Source organism: Adelges cooleyi, unplaced genomic scaffold (assembly GCF_023614345.1).
Source record: "Adelges cooleyi isolate 19-005CV unplaced genomic scaffold, UGA_ACOO_1.1 ACOO_flye_CR_arks_rails_tigmint_CR_PRNA_247, whole genome shotgun sequence".
NCBI lineage: Eukaryota > Metazoa > Arthropoda > Insecta > Hemiptera > Adelgidae > Adelges > Adelges cooleyi.
Genome location: NW_026095912.1, coordinates 5,260,698 through 5,285,661, shown reverse-complemented (window position 1 = coordinate 5,285,661; position 24,964 = coordinate 5,260,698). Strand labels below are relative to the sequence as shown.

Below are 24,964 nucleotides of genomic sequence, written 5' to 3'. Positions count from 1 at the left end.
TATATAGTGCCTTGCTTTTCCAAAAGTTTCGGTTTGTTTTGCTTGGCTCGGCTTAGTGTAATATAGAAAATATGTTATCTTATGATATACAAAACGGGTTGGTATTCACCGTAGTTCTATTATACAATATTGTTCTATTATATAATATGTATCATTAATGACCGTATATATATATGACATTAGCTCTGTTAGACTCTCGTTCGGTATTGTATACAATATATCCATTACTGTACTCTCTTCTCAAAACCTCGCTCGCCGCGTTACGCAACTTAAATAAATAAATCAAACTAACGCCTTGCCCCCCCCCCCTAACCTCTTCTCTCTCTCGCCGACAGCTAGCGTCCAACGTGCGCGGTACAACTCTTTGGAAACGGGCGATAACTAGATTATGCAAATCTGGTTTTCCTCCGAAACCGACATGAGAAGTGAAGGAGCTTTGTTTGGATTAGACGATGGCGCGCGTAACACACACTCTGCCAAAGGGTAACGTGTCAGGGGTGCGAGAAATCCTGGAGTTGGGGGTGGGCAGCTCGCCGTGTAGGAGAAACGAATAGATACGGCAGAGGATGAGACGGCATTCGTTGGTACGCTGTTTTGCATAAGAAGGTCTGAAACGCGCCAAGACATTTCCGTTGTTTGCGGCGGCGGCGTAACATCATTATTTCATATACATTTAACCGTTACAGAGCGCCGACAGATAGTGCGTGCAAAAGCTTTAACGCCGAACTTTGAATTACGGTCCATTATTATTCAAAGATCTAGCAAACAAACACGACATTACATCTTAATCTCGGCGTCTTTTCTCACCACTCGCCGCCGCTAACCGTGTATACGTTATTCGTCTACTCTTTCCCAAATAGGTCGGGTGGCGTTCACCGTGACGTGCCCTCCACCGACTTCGGTATTTACACGTCGTTTCCAACCGCACTCACACACACATTACATTATGCGGCGAGACGATGCAATCCATCCGCCTCAGACTAATAAAACCTATAGGACACTGCACGAAAAAAAAACGGTACATTAAAAAAAATGATTTCTATGGGTTTTAAAAGTTTCAACATGTATTGTGTACATAAAAATTCAGCAAACATGACGGTTCTTAACTATATTTGGGTAAAATAGACTTATACATGTCTTAGGAAAATGCACGATGCACGTGTGTAGTGTAATATGAGTTTCAGCAACAATTGAATTTGACAGTGTTGGTTTTGCACTGGTCTGTGTTTTGTGTATGACTAAATCAAATATGGAAATCGGAATAGTTAAAAAAACATGCTAATCTATCGTTGTATAATTTTTCAGTAACTTCTTCTTTGTCTCTAAAACGTTTTACCTAAAATGATCGTCTCGACAAATCGACGGCATGCAGTTTGCATTGCAAAACTACAATGTCTGGCTGAATAGAATAATGTACGGAAACGGAGCGAATTGTTTATGTTCCACGGTCACTTCGATAGTCGTGTTCAAAACCGATGACACGATTGGACCCAAAAATAGTGTCTGTTTTTAACTTGACTGTGCGGTGGTTGTATAGTGTCTGTACGTATAATGTATAGAAGTGTTTCGAAATTGTTGTTGCCTTCACCGAAATGGAAAATTCTACCGCTGTGGTCGAGACGGTATTCCGAAAGCTTATCGTGTAGCCCCACCGGAATATCACCGTCGCAAAAGGGCTTAGTGCTGGGTTGCTATGTCGCACACGGTGACCGAACGGGAGAGACGCTAACGTTGACCGCGACGGCCGAGAAGTTCAACGACATCGTCGGCGGTAGACTGATGGAGCTGCTCAAGTCGGTCAAGCCACCGCCGGCCAAGTGCGAGGTGCGTACGCTGTTCGGGCTGGACACGAATTTCCCGTACGTCGCCGTGGTCGGGTTGGACGACGGGTGTCTGGGGTACAATGAGCGAGAAGGCATAAACGAGAAGTATGAATGCGTGCGGAACGCGGCCGCCCTGGGCACCAAGTCGCTGCTCAATTACGATCTACAGAAAATTTACTTGGAGAGCTTCGACTCGGCGGAGAATTCGGCGGAGGGTGCGTCGATGGGCATGTGGTCTTACGACGAGCTCAAGACCCTAGAGAAAAAGAACCTGCCCAAGCTCGAGTTGTACGACAGCTGCGACTGGAACCACTGGCAAATCGGTCTGCAAAAGGGGTCCGCGCAGAACTTGACGCGGCAACTCCAAGAGATCCCGGCCAACTTGCTGACCCCCAAGGCGTTTGCCCGGAACGCCGTCACCCTACTGTCCAACCAAGGTATCGACATCAACGTGCGCACCAAGCGGTACATGGAATCGAGAAACATGAATGCGATACTGGCAGTGTCCAGCGGATCCTGCGAAGAGCCACAGCTACTGGAAGCCACGTACGAGGGTTGCAACCTGGACGCGCCGCCTATCGTGATGGTCGCGCCGGGACTGACGTACAACTCTGGCGGTATGGGCTCGTTGAGGTCGTGCGCCTTACAGAAGCACGTCCGGGGCGAAGTGTCCGGCGCCGCGTCTCTGATCGCCATGCTGCGAGCGGTGAGTGCTCTGAAAATATCTATAAATCTCAAAGTGTTCATTCCGCTGGCCGAAAACATTATTGGAGCGGGAGCCATGGAATCCGGGTCGGTCGTGGCCAGCAAAAACGGTATGACCGTGTTGGTGAACGACACCGCCAGAGCCAATCAGCTGGTCGTGTCCGACGTGCTGGCGATGATCGCCGCCGAAACATGCTATAAGCCCAAGATGCTGCTGGACTTAGGTCCATATTCGGACCGCACCGAGGTGTGGACCACACAGGCCGTGGGCGCGTTCACCAGCGATGACACGCTAATGGAAGCGTTGAAAGCTGCCGCCATACAAACCGGCGACCGGGTGTGGAGATTGCCGCTGTGGAACCAGGCCAGCGTGCAGATGACCACCGCTAGTCAAGACGTGGACGTGGTCAACATCGCCCCTAAGTACGGCGGATATTCCATGCAAGCCGCCGCGTTTCTCAAGAAATTCGTGCCAGAAGGAGTACCCTGGTTACACATGGAAATCGGCGGTCTACTTAGAACTAATGGGCTGGATGCCGCTTATTTGGCACCCGGTATGTCCGGTAAACCCACCCGGACGCTAATCGAACTTTTGGGACAAATGACCTGCGATCAACCGACAAAATGATCGACGGTGATAACGAATATTTTAATGTATGATCAAAATAATAAAATGGTTTTATCGTTTCTATTGTATTCTGTTGTGTTTGTACGCATAATAATATTTATAATACGCATCGACAACGAGCGTATTATTATTTATTTATTAAACTTAAGCCGCAAGGATTTTTGTAAAAGTTGGTCTGTTTGATTCCGCCTCATGTCCTTCAGGACCTTCTTAGAAGGTAAGAGTTTCCGTGTAATAACGCATAAATTTACATTTTAGTTTGTCGATTTGACAAAATGAGTTGCCCTGAGTGAAAATTGTATGGCAATATAGATATAAAAAGGCCCGTCTTAAAAACTTACCTGTGGGAGACGTTTTATTTTATTAAGTAAAACGTCAAAGAAAAAATATATTTTTTACATCAACACTATTAAGAGACTTTACTATAAGAGAGATTGCTCTTAAAGGGTAGGTCAACCCAAATACTAACGCATGAGAGCAAAAGGGAAGAAGGTACCTGAAAATATATTTTTATTTGGTTAAACCTTCGTGGAAAGTTTTTTTTCTGTACAAAGTCTTTGCCTTAATAGTATTACAGTCATTGACGGAAAACCATACTTAGTTCTACAATAGATATTTTTAGACAAATTGAAGGTAAACGAGCAAAGAAAAAAACGTACATAATATTCTTGGGAAGGACAAATTTTTTAGCTTGCGACATTCTGAGAACACCGGCTATAAAGCGAACGTACAATATTGATGGCAAAGAGTACATCGAAATGAAAAATTGAAATATTTAAATAATATAATAACATGTTTCTATACAATATAATATATTTGCATTACTTTACCGGAAGAAAAGGCAATATAATAACATGTAACGACCGTTATCCCTGCGTTTAAGAAGACAAAAAGCTTTTCTATTTTGTTCGCTCCAAAGGTTTAGGTAAACTTCAGGTTTTTTATTTTATTTTTTTATTAAAAAAAATATAACATAACGACTAGGAGTGTCGGAACGATTCCGGGCTTCTGTTTAGGTCAGATATCCGACAGAGAAACCACATTGTCCGTCAACTGTACTGGTAACCGTTGTCTCGGCAGCAAAATGCATTGAATTGTAAAAAATAACTTTAAGTAATAATAAAAAAAAATCCAAAAAATGGTGGTCGCTTTCTCTTACCTTTGCTTTTTGCTCGAAAATCGCTACAGAACAACACTCTGCAAACGGAACGCATGAAATCATTTCGGTTTTTACATTAGTTAATGTCGCTAATATATAACTAAAAGGTGTACTAATATAGTAATGGAAAGCAAATTTGAATTTAAAAACGTCGTTATAACGCCACGTGCGCGCTTTTGTTTACCTTTTGTCTCGCCTAGGTATAACAATGTCTTAATGTCATTTTGGTTAGTCATAATTTCTCCATTTTCCTGAAGAATTCGTGTAATAACTTTTGCGCGGAATTCCCATCGGACGTTATCAACGGGTAAGCCTGAGAGAAACATGATTCAATCGTATATTTCTACCTAATTAGCTACTTGTTTGTAAAAAATAATATTAATAATGTTCCTGAAAATTTCTTTTGTTCAATTACAATATAGATATGAAATTTGACATACTGTTTTTGTCTTGATTTACCCTTTTTACACTAATTAAGTTTTTAAACATAAAATTGCACCACACTGCATTTTTTCTATGTCTTAGGAGATGTACTTGTTTAAGGTACTAAGCAATCTCAATGTCAAAGTCGTTTATACAAAATTAAAGTCCAAGACTTTATTTCAATTATGACTTTAACTATTTTTAGTTTAAACAAATCGGAGACAAACCATTGAATATAATATCTTGATCTTAAATTAAAATTAGTTAATTTTTGCATTGATGAACTTTTAATTGGTGCACGCTAAAACTTACAAGTTTCTCAGAAAGTTCACTTCCTGAATTATGTGTATATATATAAAAGCTGATTGTCTTCGCTGTAAGTGTTGGAAACAATTAAAATTAAATATTAGTATGTATTTCTTTTTGTTTTATAAATTTATCACGTTTAACTTTTTTGCTGCTTTTCAAATGCTTTAGAAAAATGTTCTATACCTTACAACTTGACACATAAGTGGTGTGACGGCCTCCCAAATTTTTGTGTAATAGTGGTTTTATATTTTTTTAACATTTTTATATAGCATCAAACTTTTAAACTGATAATAATATTAGTTAAAATAATGTATAAGAAACCCAATCGAATTCTTCACCGGAATTGGCGAATGCAGAAAAAATTTTGTTTGGGGACTTAGCTTAACCATGTGGTATAACTTTTTATGATATATCCGTTGAATGTTCTTACATTGTTAACGTTTTTAGTAATTAAGTACAACAGAAGGGAAATCCCTCAACCAAAAAAAAAGATAAAAAGGTATCTGAGTAAAAAGATTTGTACTGCTAGTAAAAGTTTTGTAACTCGATTATCCTTGGATATTTTTTTTTCTTGATAATGTCCTTTTGTTAATAATATTTTTACTCGCTCTTCCATTAGGATTTTACATTTTTCAGTGGCCACTATAGTATTATACATGATTCATGATTATTTGAACGACTGTGCTCGTGTATTAATTCCGGATTATTCAAATCTACTGTAATCTAATTAACGTGACTTTTTTATACATAATTTTTCACTATACATTTTATATGATGTATTCATTTTTTTTTTGTGTGTGTGCCAGTGCAAAAAAAAAAATCATAAGCAAATTCAATTTACCCTTTTTTTAATTTCCATATATAGGCTGATTTTTTTTGAAGTGGATCATTTGTATTTTCCTCGTCGAAACTAATACAGTAACAGTATCTTTGGTAAATTATATTTTACACGCTGTCATGACACAATAGATGATACTAAAGGATAAACATTTATTATATTTTTATCTAGGAATTTCACAAACAATAATGGAAAGACATTGAGCAATTAAAAAATCTGAAAGTTGATATAAAAAAAAAATTATTTTTTCATCTCTATGCCTATGACATAGGTTTTCGAGATAATATATTTTCATACATTATTAGTAATCGTATAACATCCACATTCTCGTCGGATTCCAGTTTGTTCGTACCGATACTATACTTTGTAATAATACTTTTGATTTATTCGAAAAACAGCAGTTGTACAGATCAGACTGTCCGGACACGGCGATGGGAAATAATATTGTGTTATGACTTCGTTGACGGACGACTATGATATTATTAATTTTTGACGTGCATACAGCACGTCCTCAAACGTTAAACATTGTATATATTATATAAATATATATATATATATATATATATATATATATATATGGATATATGATTTAGGGTAAAATGTACATTTAATATTAATCTAAGCGGATTCGATCGGGATTTGTGATGTGTCCGACATTTCCATACTCAACGTGTGTTCGCCCGAAACAAAAGCGTTTTAAATTCATTAAGTCCCATCGACAGAGCGTGTCATTGGTTTTAATGTATATTATATAGTATTTTTCCGCATGTCATTTAATACCTACGGGTATGTGTGCAAAACTCTGAAAACGACCCCTACCAACTTGCCGCCGTCGAGCCGGACGATACATCAAAATGTATATAGAGTACTCCGGCATCGAAATTCCAGTAATTTGATCCACGTCTGAGTGTTTGTACAAATCCAAAGTATGCCAAAGGCCATAGTCACGTTTCTCATACGACAGGCGAGGTTGTATGCACAAGGTTTTGTGCTGGTTGCGTTACCAAAAGGATTGTAATTCATAGTTTTGAAATATTTTAGAATCAGCAAAATACTATAAAAAAAACCCGTTATAATATTTAAAACACAGAAAATATTGAAATTATTAAAAGTCGTTTTGGAAAAAAAGACCCCCATGGAAAAGCATGGAAGGCGAAACGGATGGATATAAGACATAGGTACTATTATTATCAGGACGGAGGGTGTTAAAACCAATGATGTGTTATCGATACAATGCACAAAACGATTTTGCACGTCCTATAGCTGGTGTTTTTAGCTTGTAAATGTAAATAGCATCGTACGGACTCTGGACGCGTTATTTATACACACTATCATACAACACGGCTCTGACACCACCTGTGGGTCGCACCCGTTTATATTATAAACGCCACCGGCAAACACATTGTGCAAATCCGGGCAAAAAAAAAAATAATAAAAAACTAACAAACCGACATGTATGCTTAACACGTTTAAGCGCATATTGTGTGTGCGTTTGACGATCGGCTATCGATTATTGTTACACACACCTACGGCCGTTTAAAGCAAAGGGGTCGACCGAACGGATTGCTCCGTCTTAATGCGCGTGTATATATTAAAATATAATAATATATCAATGTATACTTAATGTGCAAGTATATTAGTATAACGTTGACCGGCAACGCGGACTCGAGCGCTGGATTCGTCGCGTCCTAAAATAAACGGCGGTCTCCTCCGCTGTGTGTACCCGCGAAACCAGGCGGAGGTGGATACGATGGGCGAGATGCTGTGTGATCTTAAAATACATTAAGAAAAGCTCGGTTTTGCGCGCGCGTGTGTGTAGAACAGCAGCTGTGGCCCAGTGCTGAGTACAGCAGAATAGCGGAATAGCTGTACTTATATGCATATGTGCACTGATATATATATATATATATATTATTATGCCCACGCTGTATATTATCAACGGTGACGGCCGCCGGTAATTGGACCGAATCATGTTGTCCAGCAGCAGTCGACCGGTGACCGACGACCGCGGAAAGCTAACCGGACCCGGGCCAGTTCGAAAATGCCAAGTCCAAAATGTGCTGTTTGAAAACGTGTCTTAAGTCCGAGGTCAACGGCTGTTGTTGATACGAGTCGATTCGGTGTTGCGGTTCGCGGTCGTGGCAAACGGTGGCCGATTCAGTTGAACGATATTCAATTGTGTGCTTTGTAAAACGGACAAAGAAAAAAAAAACGTAATGAAAAAAAATTAACCCGTCCGAAAGCATAAGGTAATAACGTTGACGATAACATATTTTGTAAAAGGGTATATGTGGTCGGGTTATAAGGAGTTTTGTGTGGGCGTTTTTTAAGAAAAAAGTGGTTTTAATACATTTCGATTAGTTTACCGGTTCATTTTTATGCGATGGTTTAATTAAAATTATTTTTTCTATGAGTAAAAGTCATTTTGGTTTATTTTAGACCGAAAAGCCTGGCAAAATGTCGACTACATAGGATGGTCCAATTTCAATTATGTAAGGAAATTCGAGTTATTTTGCTACTATTATATTATGTAGAAAGCCGATTTTCGTTTAAAAATTTCAGTTCCTTTTAATTAAATAAAATAAATGTACAATATTTTCAAATATAAAACCCAATTTTTTTCCATAAAAAAAACAAAAACTTTAAATCGGTTACCTACATAACCGTATCAGAACTAGTCGACATTTTGGTCTAAAACGTCAAAAAACCGATCGCGTGCAATCTCCTTAACAATAGTTACTAAAAACAAAACTAATCCTATTTTCGGTGGTTCAACTCCTCGAAGAGGACATATTTTGGACTAGATTGGACTACGTTTCTGGGTTACTTTTGTGTTGAATTTTAATTTTGATCTTTTCATATTTTCGTACCGTTCACAAGGATGCAAATACCTACAATGTAAAAATATCCTTTCGCAGAAGAAGGACACGCGATGGAAGTAGGCCAACAAGACGCGTGCACGATATAATGTATAAACCTATCATCACATCATCATCACCCCATAGAGCGGTCAACAAACTCTAGAACAAGTATATTAATTTTCAATATGAAAAACCGTTTTTGTTCTGGAACTTATTTAATTTCAAAGACTAAAAATAAATTGTCAACTTGTCGTGGTCGATGATATTTCTAGAGGAAACTTGGTCGACCCAATCTTATATTATATAATATACATATTATTAGCAGAACTCACAATCAATTATGATTACACGAAGCTTTGACCGGTTTAAGATAAGTTTTCGTTAAAGCTCGAGGACTATTTCTATTGAAACAATAATAAGAAAAAAATATTTTCTAGCTTAGGTGTCATATTTTAAAACCTCACTTATAATAAATATCTAAAAAATAATCTCTCCCTGAATTTCGACCTCAGGTCATCGCTGAACTTGACAACGTTTTTTTTTACTCTTTATCACCGTCTCTTCTTAACTTTCACACTTAACGTTCTTTTATTTTTGACAAATAAAAACATTAAACAAGGGAATTTAAAAAACTTACTTCTATTCAATTTTCACAACTGTGATGATGAATATATTCGATTATACGTACAATTTATTTATTAAATGTCTTCAAAAGTATAAAAAAATAAAAAAATGAAAACAAATTGTTTTGCTTTCAAGATAATAACGTTTTGTTGCAAATTTGTCAAAGCCTCCGGTCAAATTAAAAATGTGTCTTAGCTTTTATTCTGTACAAAACAAATAAATTTTAATGTTTCAAAAATTATAACATTTTATAAATAATCTAACTATTTCTGATATTCCAAGACACTAGAAAAAAAACAGTTTACCACGTTATATACAATTAATATTATATTGTTCATGATGAAAATATAATAAAATATTTTTTTTTAAATTTGAATAAATTTGTATTGAAATAAAAAATTATTCAAAAACGCCCATCCTTGCTTATGAGAACACTAAAGCAAAATCTTAAACGGGATATTATTTTTGTTATTGCCGGATCACTTCTAATATCTCACAACACTATTATCATAATAATCTATATATTATATTTTCGTCGGTCTGTGCGGTGTACATAATATACAATAAAACGCGGGCTCATCTCTTAACCGTTGTGTTTATAAAAAAAATGGCAAAATGAACACAAAAAATGTGTATGTACATATTGCCAAGGCACCGCGATACCGATTAAATCGGCCGGCCGAAAAGTCGTTAGCGTTAAGAAGGCGCCCGAGGGAGGACCCGGTGCAGGTGTGGACGGACCAAGATGTTAGGGGAAGGCGAAAAGAAAAAGATTAGCTACGTGGTTGAACTATGAAAGTGATAATTTTGTATATGTACGGCAATTTATATGTAAAACAGGACGAGATAATTCAGCAGGACTCAGTTATAATATATATATATATATATATATATATATATATATATATATATATATATATATATATATATATATATATACATATACATATACATACCGGGTAAGGCGAATAATTATGTGGAAAAGGCGGCGGTGGTCCGGGTTAGACTGTACACGCTTGCCAGCGTCTTTTCTACACGGCGATATTATGGTTTTCTTTATTAAAAAAAAAAAAGAAAAAAAAACTTAAAAAAATACCAGAGTGATTTGGTGCGGGTTCTTGTTTTTTTCAAACCTTAGTACACAACTTATTATGTCCTCGATATTATCGTCTTGTCTCGTATGACGAAACTAAATATAGGACAACCACATTTTACGCGGACGATTCACTAAATAAAATAGTATTGTTGATTGAATAGTCTGTTCAGTCGAGTTGGTCATACTAAGTCTACAAATCTAGTCAACTTGTATCTAAATGACAAAAATTACAAATTTAATACCACGTTCCCGTGATCTTCCCGGCGTTGCAAAGAAAGGAAATAGGCTTAGATCATACGTGCTCAATATCTATACTTAGGTTCCTTATATTCCTTTTTGATACTGGAAAGAAATCGAAAATTACCATTCTCTGACCAACGTTCCAGGGCCTTTGGGAAAATATTAATTTGGAAATAAGTTTGTGTTTTTTATATTGTTTGTTATTTAGACCTTCAAATAATATTGAATGCTGTAACAATATTTTACTGTAACTCAATTTAATTTGATTATTCGATTTGATTTGATATTTTGAATTTGATTTATTTAGTTTTTTTTATAGCAACTTTTGAAACTTAAACGGTAACGTATACATTTTATTAACTTTTTTAATTGTGAATAATGTACTAAAAATGTTGATTAGTCGATAACTAGTTTCGGATAACTATTTTTAAAGTTTTAAGAGTTTTAAGTTAGGATGGAAGGAGAAGTGTGGTTGGGAAATGCACTTATTAATGCATTTATTAAACCCTATGAGATATTGAGTGGTTCACGATAAGTGGATCACCCTGTAGATTTATATATATATATATATATATATATATAAATATATATGTTTTGTTAAGGTTTAATACTATAATATCCCAAAAAACTATAACTCGATTAAAAATAATTTAACAGCCAAACAGTTTGAAATTAGAATAGCTTTTCATAGCATTATGTATGCGAGTAGCAGCACACAAAAATCACATTTATTTATGTACCTGCATCGACTACATCTAACCTAAACTATTCTAGTCTTAAAAAATAAGTAAATAAACAAGCGCATCACAAACTTCGGTAACATTTTTGATTACTTACATAATATTTAACTTGTCCGACATCGGACAACAGAGAAAGCAATACAACTACGTCCATCGTTGTGACCCTAAGAAAAGACTAGCCGTTTTGTCGTCGTTATTGAAGTCCTAGGTCGAACACTGAGAATACAACGGTGGGTCTATTTTAATTATACGAGGATACCCTTCATTCGACTAAGAATGATACAGAAGGCGTGTGCAAAAGACGAATAGCCTAAATAGGACACAATTTTATCAGTCAATTTTTTTTTTTTTTATAAGAAATAATACAATAAATCTTTTACAAGTCACTCAGCTGTATTGTTCAGTATAAGATAGTATAGGTAACATCGGCCGGCAACCTTATTTGTTTGATAATATCAACATTAGTTCGTCGATTCATATTGGCATAGCAGTCGCGTTTCTGTGTCGTTTAATAATTTATTTTAATTATTCGTTTGAACGCCAACACTGCTTAACAGGATCTTAAAAGAGTTGCTTCTGCACAAAAGTCGGTTTGACGTTGGCCGAATTTTCGCAGAAACTCAAATTAAAGCCATTTCGTTCTGTTGACGGTTGCAATCGAACACACCGTATTATTATTTTTCATTATTATGAATAATTGTCAGGCACAAGATATCCCTTTGAAATGTATTATAAACGCAATTTATTTGACAACGAGAATTAATTTATTAAAAGAAAATACTGAAAATTAGGAATAAAACTAATACCGTACTTATTTATCAAAAACAAATGTCTCATTATTTTGTTATGTATAATATTAACCTTGTCGAGACTTGAGTTTATTACAAGTTTATAACGTTTAACTCAATTTTCTGACAATATTGTTGTTCTCTGTCCTCTATTGCCGAACACGTGTTATGTAAGATGCAGACTTTTTTTTTTTTAAAGACTTATGCTGGATTGCACAAAACTTTATTGGTTCCATAATAGGCCGTGTTTGGTCCAATCACAGTGGTCATCGATTTGTGATTCATTGAATAGACAAAGTTTTGTGCAATCCAGCATAATAGTGTTAAAGTAATTTGAACGTTTTTTTAAAAATAATAATAATACAATATACGGTATGAAATAAATGTTTAATTTTATTCGTACTTAGCTGAAGCTTAACTCAAACAACTCACCAAGTTAAGTTATGAATCAACTACGATCAAGTCGAAAATGTTATTTATTTATTAAAGTCAGTGAAGGTACATGGACAGTGTGTAGGCGGTTGTAAAATAAATCATGGAATGTAATAGTACTTGTCGCGTTCCCGTTAAACTGCACGGTTTTTATAATCATTTTAAAGTGCACTAAACGACTTTCAATTCAATTTGCACACAATCCATATATGCAAACACAGCGTGGTCACTACTCGAGGGTCCTTTACGTTACCATATGATTGACACGTCTAACCCATGACGGTCTGTACATTCTGAAACTAATGTGGTTAAGCACGGCCGACGTTATATTACATTATAATTTCAAACTTGAAAATGTCAGGTGGCAGTTGTGGTGTTGTTTGAATTTAGATCCGAGTGCTTGGTGTGTGAAATCGATAAAATTTCATTAGTATTTTTTTTTTTTTTTTGGAAATCGGTCGCTAAAAGTTACATAGTAAATTTTTGTTTTTTTATGAAGAAATCCTGATTTGTTTTGCTTACAAATTTTTAGAGTTACATAATATTGAATCAAACAACTCAATATTTTAATTTCGAACACAAGAATGGTGAAATTCTCAAAGTCAGGTTAAGTTAAGTAAATAAATCTTAATTGAAGCAGCATATTACATTTTTTCGAGGGATAGTTTTAAAAGGTGGCTTTTAAAAATCGAATACCAACCTACATATTATTTTATTTACCTACTTAAAGCAGGATGATGTATTGAACACATTGAGAATAATTTCGAATAATCGAATAAACACTTTTCGAGTTGTTAGCATTAAAAGTTTATCTGATCTGAGAGTTAATTTTGGGTAATGCTACAAAAAAAATGTCAAAATTTAATTACTAATTTATAGATATATAGTTTGTATTCAATTGAATATATTGTAGAGCAAAATGTTATGCATAAAATATGTTCAAAATGTTAAACTGATATTATACTTAAAATAGTTTCGACCAAACCTCATTTAGAAAAAATATATAATTCAAATTTTCTGTAAAGACAACCAATCAATTATTAACCAAAAATGTTTACCGTAGACTAATTAAAAAAGCTTTTAATTAGTCTTAAAAATTTAAGATATTGATTTATTTCATTAATGAACTTAATTTGAATGAAATTAGCCCTCCCTGTCAAATACGCCATACGAATATTTTTGTTTATTTGAATGAAAATAATTTAAATAACAGTATTAATAAAATTATTTTTTTTTAGTTCTAACGATACAATGTATACTACTCAAATAATATTTTTATTATATATAACAGTATTGAACAGTATTATATATAACAGTATAGAGTAAACTATAATAAATCATACTTGGTGCGAACGGCCACAAATAGCAATTAATTTATAGGAAAAAAATGGGCTTTTTAATCGACGGTGGTTTAAACGTTGCTTATAAACTAAACCATTATTATTATTAATTACAGTTCATTAATTGGTGTGTTTTATGTTGGTTCCAGATTCATTCTAGCCATAGCGAACAAAATGTGTACAGGACGGATTTTCGATCAAAAACTATGCCTAGGTAATAACCGCATTATACATAAAATGTATTATTTAATTATTTATGCAATAGTATAAGGTTGACATATTACTATATTATTATTATTACTATGCTTTTAAAATACAACATTTCCATCTGGCACTCTGTTTACAATGTTTGTAAACATTTAGGTCAAGTGTGACAAATCTGATGTCCGAGTGATAGGTCAAATATAAAATATGTAATTTGTTTTCGTAGAATTTAATTTACGTTTTGTACGTTATTGATTGAAAAGCATTAGAGACACGATATACACATAAATAAATTAACGAGCATTTGCAATTAAATGTAGAGATATAAAATGCTATAAAATATATGAAGTTCAATTCACTCTACGCTTAATAACTATCATACACAAATGGTAAATAAGATAAATATCTATAGTGTAAACTATAATTTGTACTGGTTATATCTATTTACGGAAAACGGTTGGGCTAATCCGATTTATATTCTGAAAAATATATGCCTATATTAAAAAAAAAAACAGACGTATTTATAGTGTTACCGAATACAAAATATCGTATAATAATAATAATAATAATAAATGACAAATATAATTTAAGATGACTCTAAGCGCGGCTATACGCTTTTCTTTATTTGCCAGTGTAGACTCTTCTTAGGAAATCAACTTAACTCGGAACATCATAACTCGGAATTTCCACCAAAAAATACACATCAGAATAATCCTGTTCAAATCCCATAGGTATCGTTTTTCTTATATATACATATATGAGATTCGCTATCAGTTTTATCGTTTCCGTATTATATAGGCTCCTCTTTCGTGAATAACGTGCCTTTTGCTTCGACATTTCTTCGAAAAGCTTTCTTTAATTCTCACATTTCCCAAGCAGTTATGGGTATAAAGAAAATATTGTAGCAACAATGAAAAAGCAAAGTCGAACCAGTTAATAATTCATATATTTTGTTATTTCCGCCTGTCAACATTTTAGATGAGTCAAAGAAAATTTTAAATTAGTAATCCCAATGGGTTAGGTAAAACATAGACAATAAAATAATTTGTATCATCTTAGGTTATTTAGAATATTTTTAGAATCTAGTTTATTATCTATATATTTTTATGGGTCTAGTTATAATATATAAATAGTCACTATAAGTAGTATGAGTTATAATATATATATATATAAACATTTTTTTTGCTAACCAATAAAACACCACTTGACGCCGTTGAGTTAATATCAGCCGAAATATTAACTTAACTTTGTCAAACTATTAATGTGGCTTGATTTTCTAAAAACCTTAAAATTAGTGCTACGTTTATTTTTATTTCATTTAATCCCTCAAAATAAATACAGGTATTTTGAAAAGCACTAGTTTTAACTTTTAAGGGTCTGATATTCTGATCTCCGCCAATGTACCAAACCTAACGTAACTTTTCTAGTCTCAGGAGTGGATTGTATAATATGATTATAATATTATATTGTATAATATGATTATAATATTATATTGTATAATATGATTATAATATGATTTTCGGGATACCAGTATTACAGTGTATAATATAGAGAAATAATAAAGATCCGGGATTGTTGTGATGTAATATAGTACCTACTAGAGCTGAGACCTCGAATCGAATTTTTCTACTATTCGAATTATTCGAATAATCGAATAACTCGAATATTCGAATTTTTTTTATTTGAATAGTCCCACCACTAGTACCTACACTACAAGTACCTACACTACAAGTACCTATACTAAGTCGGGGCGACACTAATAACGCTGTGTACACGCAAACTGGCACGTGTTAAGTGAATGGCGTTAAGATTTTTGAATTTCCGCACGATCACAACCGGCTAAGTCAACCCTGGCTAAATCTGGCCCCACACGTGCTACTCGGCGGGCAAACAGCGGACGTGCTCGTACGGGAGGCGGTGTGGACTTTTCGATAAGACAAAAACGGAAAATGATTCAGGGCGAAAAGTTTTTTGGCCGTTATTGTCGGCATATAGGTGTTTAGTCCGGGCCCCGCAGATGGCAGAAGCGAGACAAAGCACCAAATTAAAGACAAGGGCGCAAGTTTACACACATAAGTACTATATTATCCCCATTCAATGCGATAAACATTTTACAAACTCGACGTGCGTGAGTCCCAAGCACACACGATCAGGCTCTGCTCCATACTTACACACATATATATTATATTGTATTCGAAACAAACGATGTGCCCAAACGGTATTTATATTATAATATTTACAACCGAAACGCCTACCGTCCGAAACTTCCGGCATTACCTCATTGAAATACTCTTTTAAGAACGAACATATTAACACTATAATATTTCTTCTAATTAAGGATGGTGAAATGCCGAGTATCCTTGTATTCTAATCACTTCAATTCGTAGCCTATACATGCACATTGCTGGTAAAACCAATTTTGAATAGCATATTTTTAAAACAATATTGCACAATCCTCTTACCTACTAATAAAATTGTCGGTGAGCATATAATAGCCGTTCTTACCAGTTTGCCTTATCATTTAAGTATGGTTTAGCCTAGTTTTTTTTTGGGTATTACTTATCGATACACACTAATTCTGTGGGACCTCTAAGTTTCTGTAGGGTTTCAAAAGGATCTAAACTTATCGACTCCCCCCCTGGCCAGCTCCTTCTAAATTTTCAATTCAAATTGCCGTGGCCCCGGCGTTATGTTATTATTAACGTTGTCGCCAGGTAAAATAGGGATTGATGTACGATAAAACCGACCTCCCCCCCCCCAGTCTGTTGTATTCGAAAACGCTTAAACGAGCTCCATTGTAACCGTTACGCAGTCTCCTTGACGCGTATTATGCAAGTATGAAAAAGAAAAAAAAATGTAATAATAAAGGAACGCGAAGAAAGCTCACACATACCGAATGGACGGGTGCTTTTAAAAAAGGCCAAGACCACATCCATCTTTCGTTTATATTGTTATCGCCCGGCACCGGTCCTCAAGGCGTCACGTCCCCTACTTGCTCGGTCACCCTTTGCCGGCACTATTAACCTTCAGTGTGTGAGTTTTTCCATGCACGTTGCCGTTCGACGATATGGAAAACGTTTTAATGTCGACGGTTAAAGGGTTTTTTTTTTTTTTTTAAGAGCCCAGGCCACTGTATTATTGTGCAAGCGTCTTACAATATAATGGATACGCGGTATGCCTGCCTATACGATCGCAATAAGAATAATAATAATACCATGATTGATCGGTCGTAGCCTGTTGTCGTATATTGTGCAATACCGTTGTAAAAGCTGCGGTGTACGGGCATGGGACACGTCCGGTTTTTCCGGGAAGTAAAGGTACCTATTATGTACGACCCCGTAAGTCTCCGGTAAAGCAATAATATAATATGATTGAAATTTTCAAATGATCAAGTACAGCCATTTAAATCATAAAACTGCGTTTGAAAGTTGATTTTACTGTCAAATATTTTCAACTTACCGTTAACAGCCGTCTGTCTTAATGTGAACAGTGATTTACGGTGTCAAAAAAAAATGTAGGGTGAAAGATTTTTTTTAAAATGCGTTTAATTGCGTTCTCAAAATGATTTATTCAAAATTCAAACGAAAGTTGGTTTCCATGTATTTCACTATTTAAATACAATTTTGTTCGTTTTTATTTTATTAGTTCAGTGCCTTAATAAGCTTTTTTGGATCAAAACTTTTTTCTGAGTTTTACATTTCTGACAAATCTACTTTGTGTTAATGTCGTGTAAAGTGATCTCTTAATGGAAAACTCATTAATAGGCATTTAATTAAATTTTACAAATTTATAACAGTCGAATCTCTTTGACGATACCAATTTAAAAATTTTTTCTCAAAAAACTAAAACTGTGTTTTATATGAATTTTAAAAGCTGTTCTTGGAAAGCGAAGGACGGTTTCAACTATTAGTATATAATTCTAATTATATTGTAATACATACCCACTGAAATTTAGCTCTTATTTATTTTGTTATGAAACATTGTCTATAAGCGACTACTTAAAAATGAGTATGTTTAATGTTCAATTTATATCTAATTTTAAATAGATTGAACATTTTCTGTATGAGAAATGATTAAATTATACTTTTTTTTTAAAGTAATTGCAGTTTTAAAAATACTCCCTTTAAGGCCACTCCACTCCGTCTTGTTAAGTGTAAACAAGTCGTCCGTATTTTTTTATACATGTGAAATAATAATACATCATTTTTTTTTTTATCATTGATGGCGCATTAATATTGTTTAAAAGAAAATACATTCTACTATTGGGGTTCTGACTGTTGAAACTACAATAGGTCAGTGGTTGGTCTATTTAAACTTACCCCCTTACCCCCCTACCTTCTTTCTGCAATAATATGTGCCGGTCATTGTAAAAGTGAATTATCTCTTTGTAATTTAATTTTGAAATAACGAGCTTTTTGTACATTAATGTGTAGAAAAAAAAATACAAGTGTTCATGTAGTGTTTTCTATTTATGATTTATTTTTGCATTTATTGGAGTTGACGAGTGATGTGTAAGTCATATTAGCAACGCGGCACACATGAATCATAAAATATTGGCCTAGGTATACTGAAGATGATATTTTCCTCCATAAATGTGGTAAATATGATTGCAAGTCATGTCTCCGGGTATCGTCAAATGCTCACGCCATTTTCTATAATATGTCTATAGTAATCTAAGTAGGTTAGCTATATTTTAAACTAACTGTCGTCGTTATGTGCAGAAGAACAATGAACGACGACGACATCGTCAAAGAGCAAGGCCAGTGGGAGATCGTAGAGTACGACTCGAGTCATCCCCATCCGCACCAGCAAAGTAGTCAGGAACAACCGCAATACTCGAAGCGACATCAGCAACAGCATCAGCAGCAGCAGCAACTGCATCAACAGCAACTACAGCAGGAACAACCGGCCAGAGGACCTAGTAGGCCGGACACTGGACAGGAGTACACTGACCCGTACAAATGGAAAAAACGGTTTCTGTACATCTTCCTATTCACCCTGATGACCATCATTGTCGTCAACCTGACTCTGACGTTGTGGTTCCTCAGAGTGATGCAGTTCACGTCGGTAAGTCACATGTTCTTTTTTATAAGTATATTTTTAAGGAGTCACACCTCTTTGGACTTGTTCAGCTCATGTCTTGCTGCTGACCGCCCGATTTACAATACGGTCTAGACACTAGTCAACAACCGCCTACCAAGTTATGCACAATATTTAGGTCATTCGGCAAACATTAAGCTAGTGCAGTCTTTACAAACTTGTTACTTTGAGATTTACTTTATTTTGTTGTCGTGAAGAGAGTTGGCGCAGTGTTTAAGAGAGGAGGCTATATGTCACTTTGAACCCAAACGGGACTTTCCGCAAGTTAACTTTACCATTAGAGAATGAGAGCTTTGAGTCTAATAATCTCAATCTATAAAAAAAATAAAGTTAGGACTAGTGACGCTTCTGTTGGTTCTGTAAATAAAATACTAGTAAAACAAAATATGCTTATTCCCTATGCCACTTTAGGATCCATTTCAAAAGTCGCCGTTTTCCCAACCTCATCTACTCATACCGAGGTTTATATACTTATAAAGCGATACATGCCATGTTTTGGATATTAACCTCTACCGACAATAATGTATATATATATATATATATTGTATAATTGCAAAATGAAGTCGAGCGAACGCATAATAACGTGATAAAACGTTATTGCTCTTTGCTCTCCCTCTCTCTCTATATATATATATATTATCTGTTTGTAACTTTACCATGGTCTCGACATAGTTTTGTCAATTACAACGGGACCGAGTTCGTCGTGTACACATTTGACACGGCGAAATATTTAATAACAAAACCCGCCACGTCGAATAATAATAATAATAATAATAATAATAATAACAATATTCGGATGATGTGTGTAAGCCATTCATAATACATTATATATGCATGTGCGTGCGAACATAGGCCCCCCAAAGGTATGCCGAGTTGTGCTTATAGTGGCAGACTGAGGGGGTAGGGAGAGTAAGAGAAAGGGCTGTGTGTGTAAGGTGTACATTATAAGGTCGAAGAATATATATATATATATATATATGTATATGGAAAGCTTGCGGGAGAGATGAACAAGAAAGAGCGAAGAAGTCTCGCTGAGAGGATCATCGGTGGTGTAATAATAATGATAATAATAATAATACCTAGTAATATAACGCACATAGTGTTGGTATTTTAGACGCGAGGGATGTGTTTGCGGTGGGTGTTATTCGCTTCAACAATCCATCTCTCTCTATCTCTCTCGCTGCCTTACCCACAATAATAATACCTTCTCACACTTTCACATACTTTAGTTTCTCTCTTTCTCCCTCTTGAGAAAAAAGCATACCATCGCTAGGTTTGGACCGAATTTTAATAAAAGTACAAAAAATGATTTATGGAGGTTAACCGTTTAGCCTTCGCGCTGTAGGTATATATTATTATTACTATTATATTATATATATATACACAAGTCTAAGACAATAATGTTATTAAGGGCGCGTTTGATATTTATCGGCCGCCGCCGCCGTTCCCGCTATAAGTCAAAACCGCTTAAGTGTGATCCGACCCTCGTATATATTACACTCTCTCTCTCTCTCTATCTATAATAATTTATTATGTAGGGCAAGGTTTTCATATTGTGATTTTGGTATACTAATAATATATTTTGTTCATAACTATACTATATGACCGGCGAATGAAAACGATATAATATATTAATATCAAAGTTTGTCATTCGAATAGTTTTGCGTTTAAATATAACATATTATTCTATTCGAAATTTTCTAGAACTTTTGTAGGCTCGATGACGGTTTAACCGTTAGAAAAAAAGGAGTTCTCTACATCTGTTTAAGTCTTTAGCACGTCGAATACCAGCTAATATTGTCTAATACCGGCCTTTCAGCAAAATAAAATAAACAAACGGTTTTAACTTGGAGCTTTCCCATTAGGTGGTATTTAATAATCGAATATAGGCTCTACACTGTGAACGGAATGTACATGTTATTATATTTCCAACATTTTAGTATTATATTTTACAATTAACGCAGGATATTATTATGGTAACCTCACTGACAGTAGTTCTATATACTAACTACTGTACTATAATAATAATATTATATTGTTACACCGGACTCGGTGACCGGAGACAAAATGGTATGATATTATCAATATAAACACGTACATAATCCTCTTTTTTCCACCCCCTTTTTTTTTTTTTTGTAACCGAGAATCTAATGGATCTAGCCGTTGTTATAGTTTTAACGTCCACTACATTAATTTCGCTCTGTACGTCGTTGGGTTTAATTAGACTTTTATGGAGTTTTAACGGGATAGAAGGCTTTTACTGCGCATTGTCGTCTTTATGGCCACCGACATCTGATTAATAATGTATATAGAACGATTGGACGGCCAAAAGGCTTAGCCGATCGAATTGGATTTTGAAAAAAAACACATACACACACACAATAATTATTACAATCGGATTACATGCGCCCAATAAAGGCACTTAGCAGAGTTGTGTGTGCTTTATTCAGTAAACAAATTATCATATGTTATACAGCGTGGGACAAAACGCACACATCAGTAAACATGTTTTTTTATCAAAACAAAACAAAAATAATTATTTCACTACATTTGCTGAAAAATTCCTCTTACCACTTAATATTTATCGTTAGTCATTTTTAGCGCGTTTCTTTTGGAATAAAATCTCTTATATTTGGTAACATCACTATTTTAAGTACACTTTTTATGATCCAAAGAAAATTGGATCATTTCGAGCTAACATCATTGTACCAACCCAAATAGTTTATATGCATCATAATGTCCGCGGTCCTATCCTTATCTCTATTATAGAAAAATATAATACTAATCCTTTTGTAGACTGATAATGGTAGGCTTTGGCCAATTAAATTTTAAAAGTTCACTGACAATATTCAAGTTTCATTCACATTCAATTTATTATTTAAATTTTAGCCATGGGTTACACAATGTTGTTCAGGCAACGGCCAATACAACCCAATAATGTAGGTTGTTTATGACTCTGCACACTTAGTATGCAAAATAGGACGTTTATAGATTTTTTTTTAACTATAAGCAACATTTCAACGCGTACATAGATGTGATATTTTGTATCACTTAGCAAATATAGTAATTTTATTGCTTTCATGCCAAAACAAACAAAATTTATGATGACTATAAATACATAGAATATATTTTAGTGCGCAATGTTATTATTATGAAATGTACACAAAGTTGTATTGAGCTAATTGAAAATATCGGATGTGTTTCATATGATATAAAATCACTCTTACTTTCAAAATTAATGTAGAATTAATAGGATTCACTCTAATTTTGATAAGATTTGAACAGATCTTTTATTTTTAGAGCTGCGAACCGTAATAACAATTTGGTATGATAATTTAATTGTATAACACATTGAATTTACAAGTATGTATTAAGTCACGATATATTTTGAAAACTTATTATAAATAAGTAAAAATTAAATCGTAACCAATTATTTACATTTTTAATTAACTTCTATAATATATTTATTGCTGAAAAGATATTTGTTTTACAATAATGTCTATTTTGTGTGAGCTGGACTCCAGACAACTGTTTAACCACTGGACCGAATTTTTTAATTGAACTACTTTTTAGATGAGAAATTGCCGTGTAGATAAGTAAGTAAATAAGGCGATAAATCTGCGGTTTCCGTTCGAAATACTTCATTAACACAAACGCCACGTCTGGAGTTATTATTATTATTATTATTATTATTATTTTTGCAATATTACATATTATTTTTCGCCACGAAGACGGTGATAACGACAATTATCGTCGGTGGACAGTTTTCGAAATGACTGCATAGTCGTTCTACGGTCTCGTCATTATCTTATTTCTCAGACGGCACAAGCGGCCCATTAATCTCGGCGTAAGCTAAATTATTATTGTTATTAAACTTGTTTCAAGCACATAAACTGCGGCTCGCTTATGGTATTTCCTTCGTAATCGCAAAACGCACACTTATATTATCATTTCTAATGAAAATCACCTACTTTATCGTACAGACGAATTATTGTTATCGAACATCCAGACGGTAATCGATTGGAGCCCTCGAGTTTGTTTTACTTACAAAGTTGTATTATTCGAGTTTCGCGTTATGGTCGAATTGAAAGAAAACCCATTAGAATTCATGCAATCACATAATATCCGAAATAATGTCATTTTGTTTGTTTATTGTTGTTATTGTACCCACACTAGCAAAAAAGGTCAAGTTAAAGTTTGGAGGAAAACATTACATATATAATAATATTAAAAAATCATACATATAATATTATTATATTATATATGATTTTTTGTGCATAGTATAATATGTAAAATAACTTACAATAATTAGGAAATAATAATACTGAAAAAATTGTGTTCTAATTAATCAATGTCTTGTTAAAAACATAATTTTAAATTAATTAGACAATATTAAGGTTAAAAATATTACAAATATATTTAACCCCTCGCGGATTGTATTTTTTAGGTAATATCCATTTCTTTAATTACAAAAACTTAAGATTAAGTTTCCAATTAAATAATATGAAAATATATCAAAAATATTTTTTTGCCGTGCAAGATTATCCGGTTTTGTATATTATTTTCCAATGTGTTTAAAAACGTCCGGGGACAGCAATAAGGTAGGTTAAGTTAGGTTTCGGTAAGTTTAAATCAGGAAAAACAGAAGGAAGAGAGTAGATGACTGTTTGAAGAAAAAAAACGCTCGCTATCTTTGCTCCTTTTCTGAAAATATTGATATTTATTTTGTTCGCCATGTTAGTTTTCAAATTTAAAAGTTTTTAAATACAGCACTAAGTTTTACGTTAGGTATGTTTTTACCACTCTTCCCTCCTCGTGTTCCGATTTATATAATATGAATTACTCATAAAATACAGAGTATCATGTCTAAACGGAATTGCTGTATTGAATTCTAAACAGACAAGGATTTAATTGCTCACCAAACGATTGAGAGGCGAGTACTTACTATCGAAAGAGTTATTCTACCAAAATGTTTTGTGAAATTGTGTCATCATTTTTTGTTTTTTTTTTGGGGGGGGGGGGAGGAGATATTTATTAGTTAAACAAATGTACTTGTGTTATATTTTTAAATAATTAGAAATATAACCCAAACGTTATAACGATTGTAATGAACCCGTCCAGTTGAAAAGCCATAACGTTTCTGCGAATGTACTTTCGACAGCCTATGAAGTAACTATATGGGACTTAAGTTGTAAACGGATTATGGAGGCGGTGTTTTAGGTACGGGTAAGACTTGTTGCGTGAAGTGGAGAGACACTATACAATTTCTGCGTTTCGCCGCGAGGCCAAAAGAGATTGAATGTAAATGAAGTCCCCGAATGAAAAAAAAGACATTTCGGTAACGTTTTTAAAAACGTTACAAGCGACGGGTAAAGATAATTGTTTTACTGTCATTTTGAAAAAGGAAAAGTGAATAATTTATAGTGGGAAAATTTCCACAAGTTATTCATACACTTTTTTATAAACACTTTTATTTGTTACAAAAATGACGACCATTCGAATGCCGGTTTTATATAGTAACGGCTTCTGGCGGTATTATGTTTAAGAATTTAATAATATAATAATGCTCAATAGAGATGAGTACGCATTTCATGTTTTTTAATCAAACAAATACGAATTATTAATTATTATGTTAAACAACTAATTAGTTTTTA

At 34.3% G+C, this 24,964-nt stretch overlaps 1 protein-coding gene across 2 annotated transcripts in view; it reads left to right on the top strand.

Annotated features, from left to right (window-relative positions):
- LOC126836875 (delta-sarcoglycan) overlaps positions 1–24,964 on the top strand; it is a 91,545-nt gene that overhangs the window by 52,434 nt on the left and 14,147 nt on the right. The window contains exons 1-3 of one of the 2 annotated variants that reach the window (XM_050570545.1): positions 7,723–8,134; positions 14,156–14,220; positions 18,932–19,277. In XM_050570545.1, the coding sequence (XP_050426502.1) occupies positions 14,213–14,220; positions 18,932–19,277 (354 nt within the window). In that variant the 5' untranslated portion in view covers positions 7,723–8,134; positions 14,156–14,212. Of the gene's footprint in view, positions 1–7,722; positions 8,135–14,155; positions 14,221–18,931; positions 19,278–24,964 lie in introns of those variants that run through there. The other variant, XM_050570544.1, reaches the window with a different exon arrangement.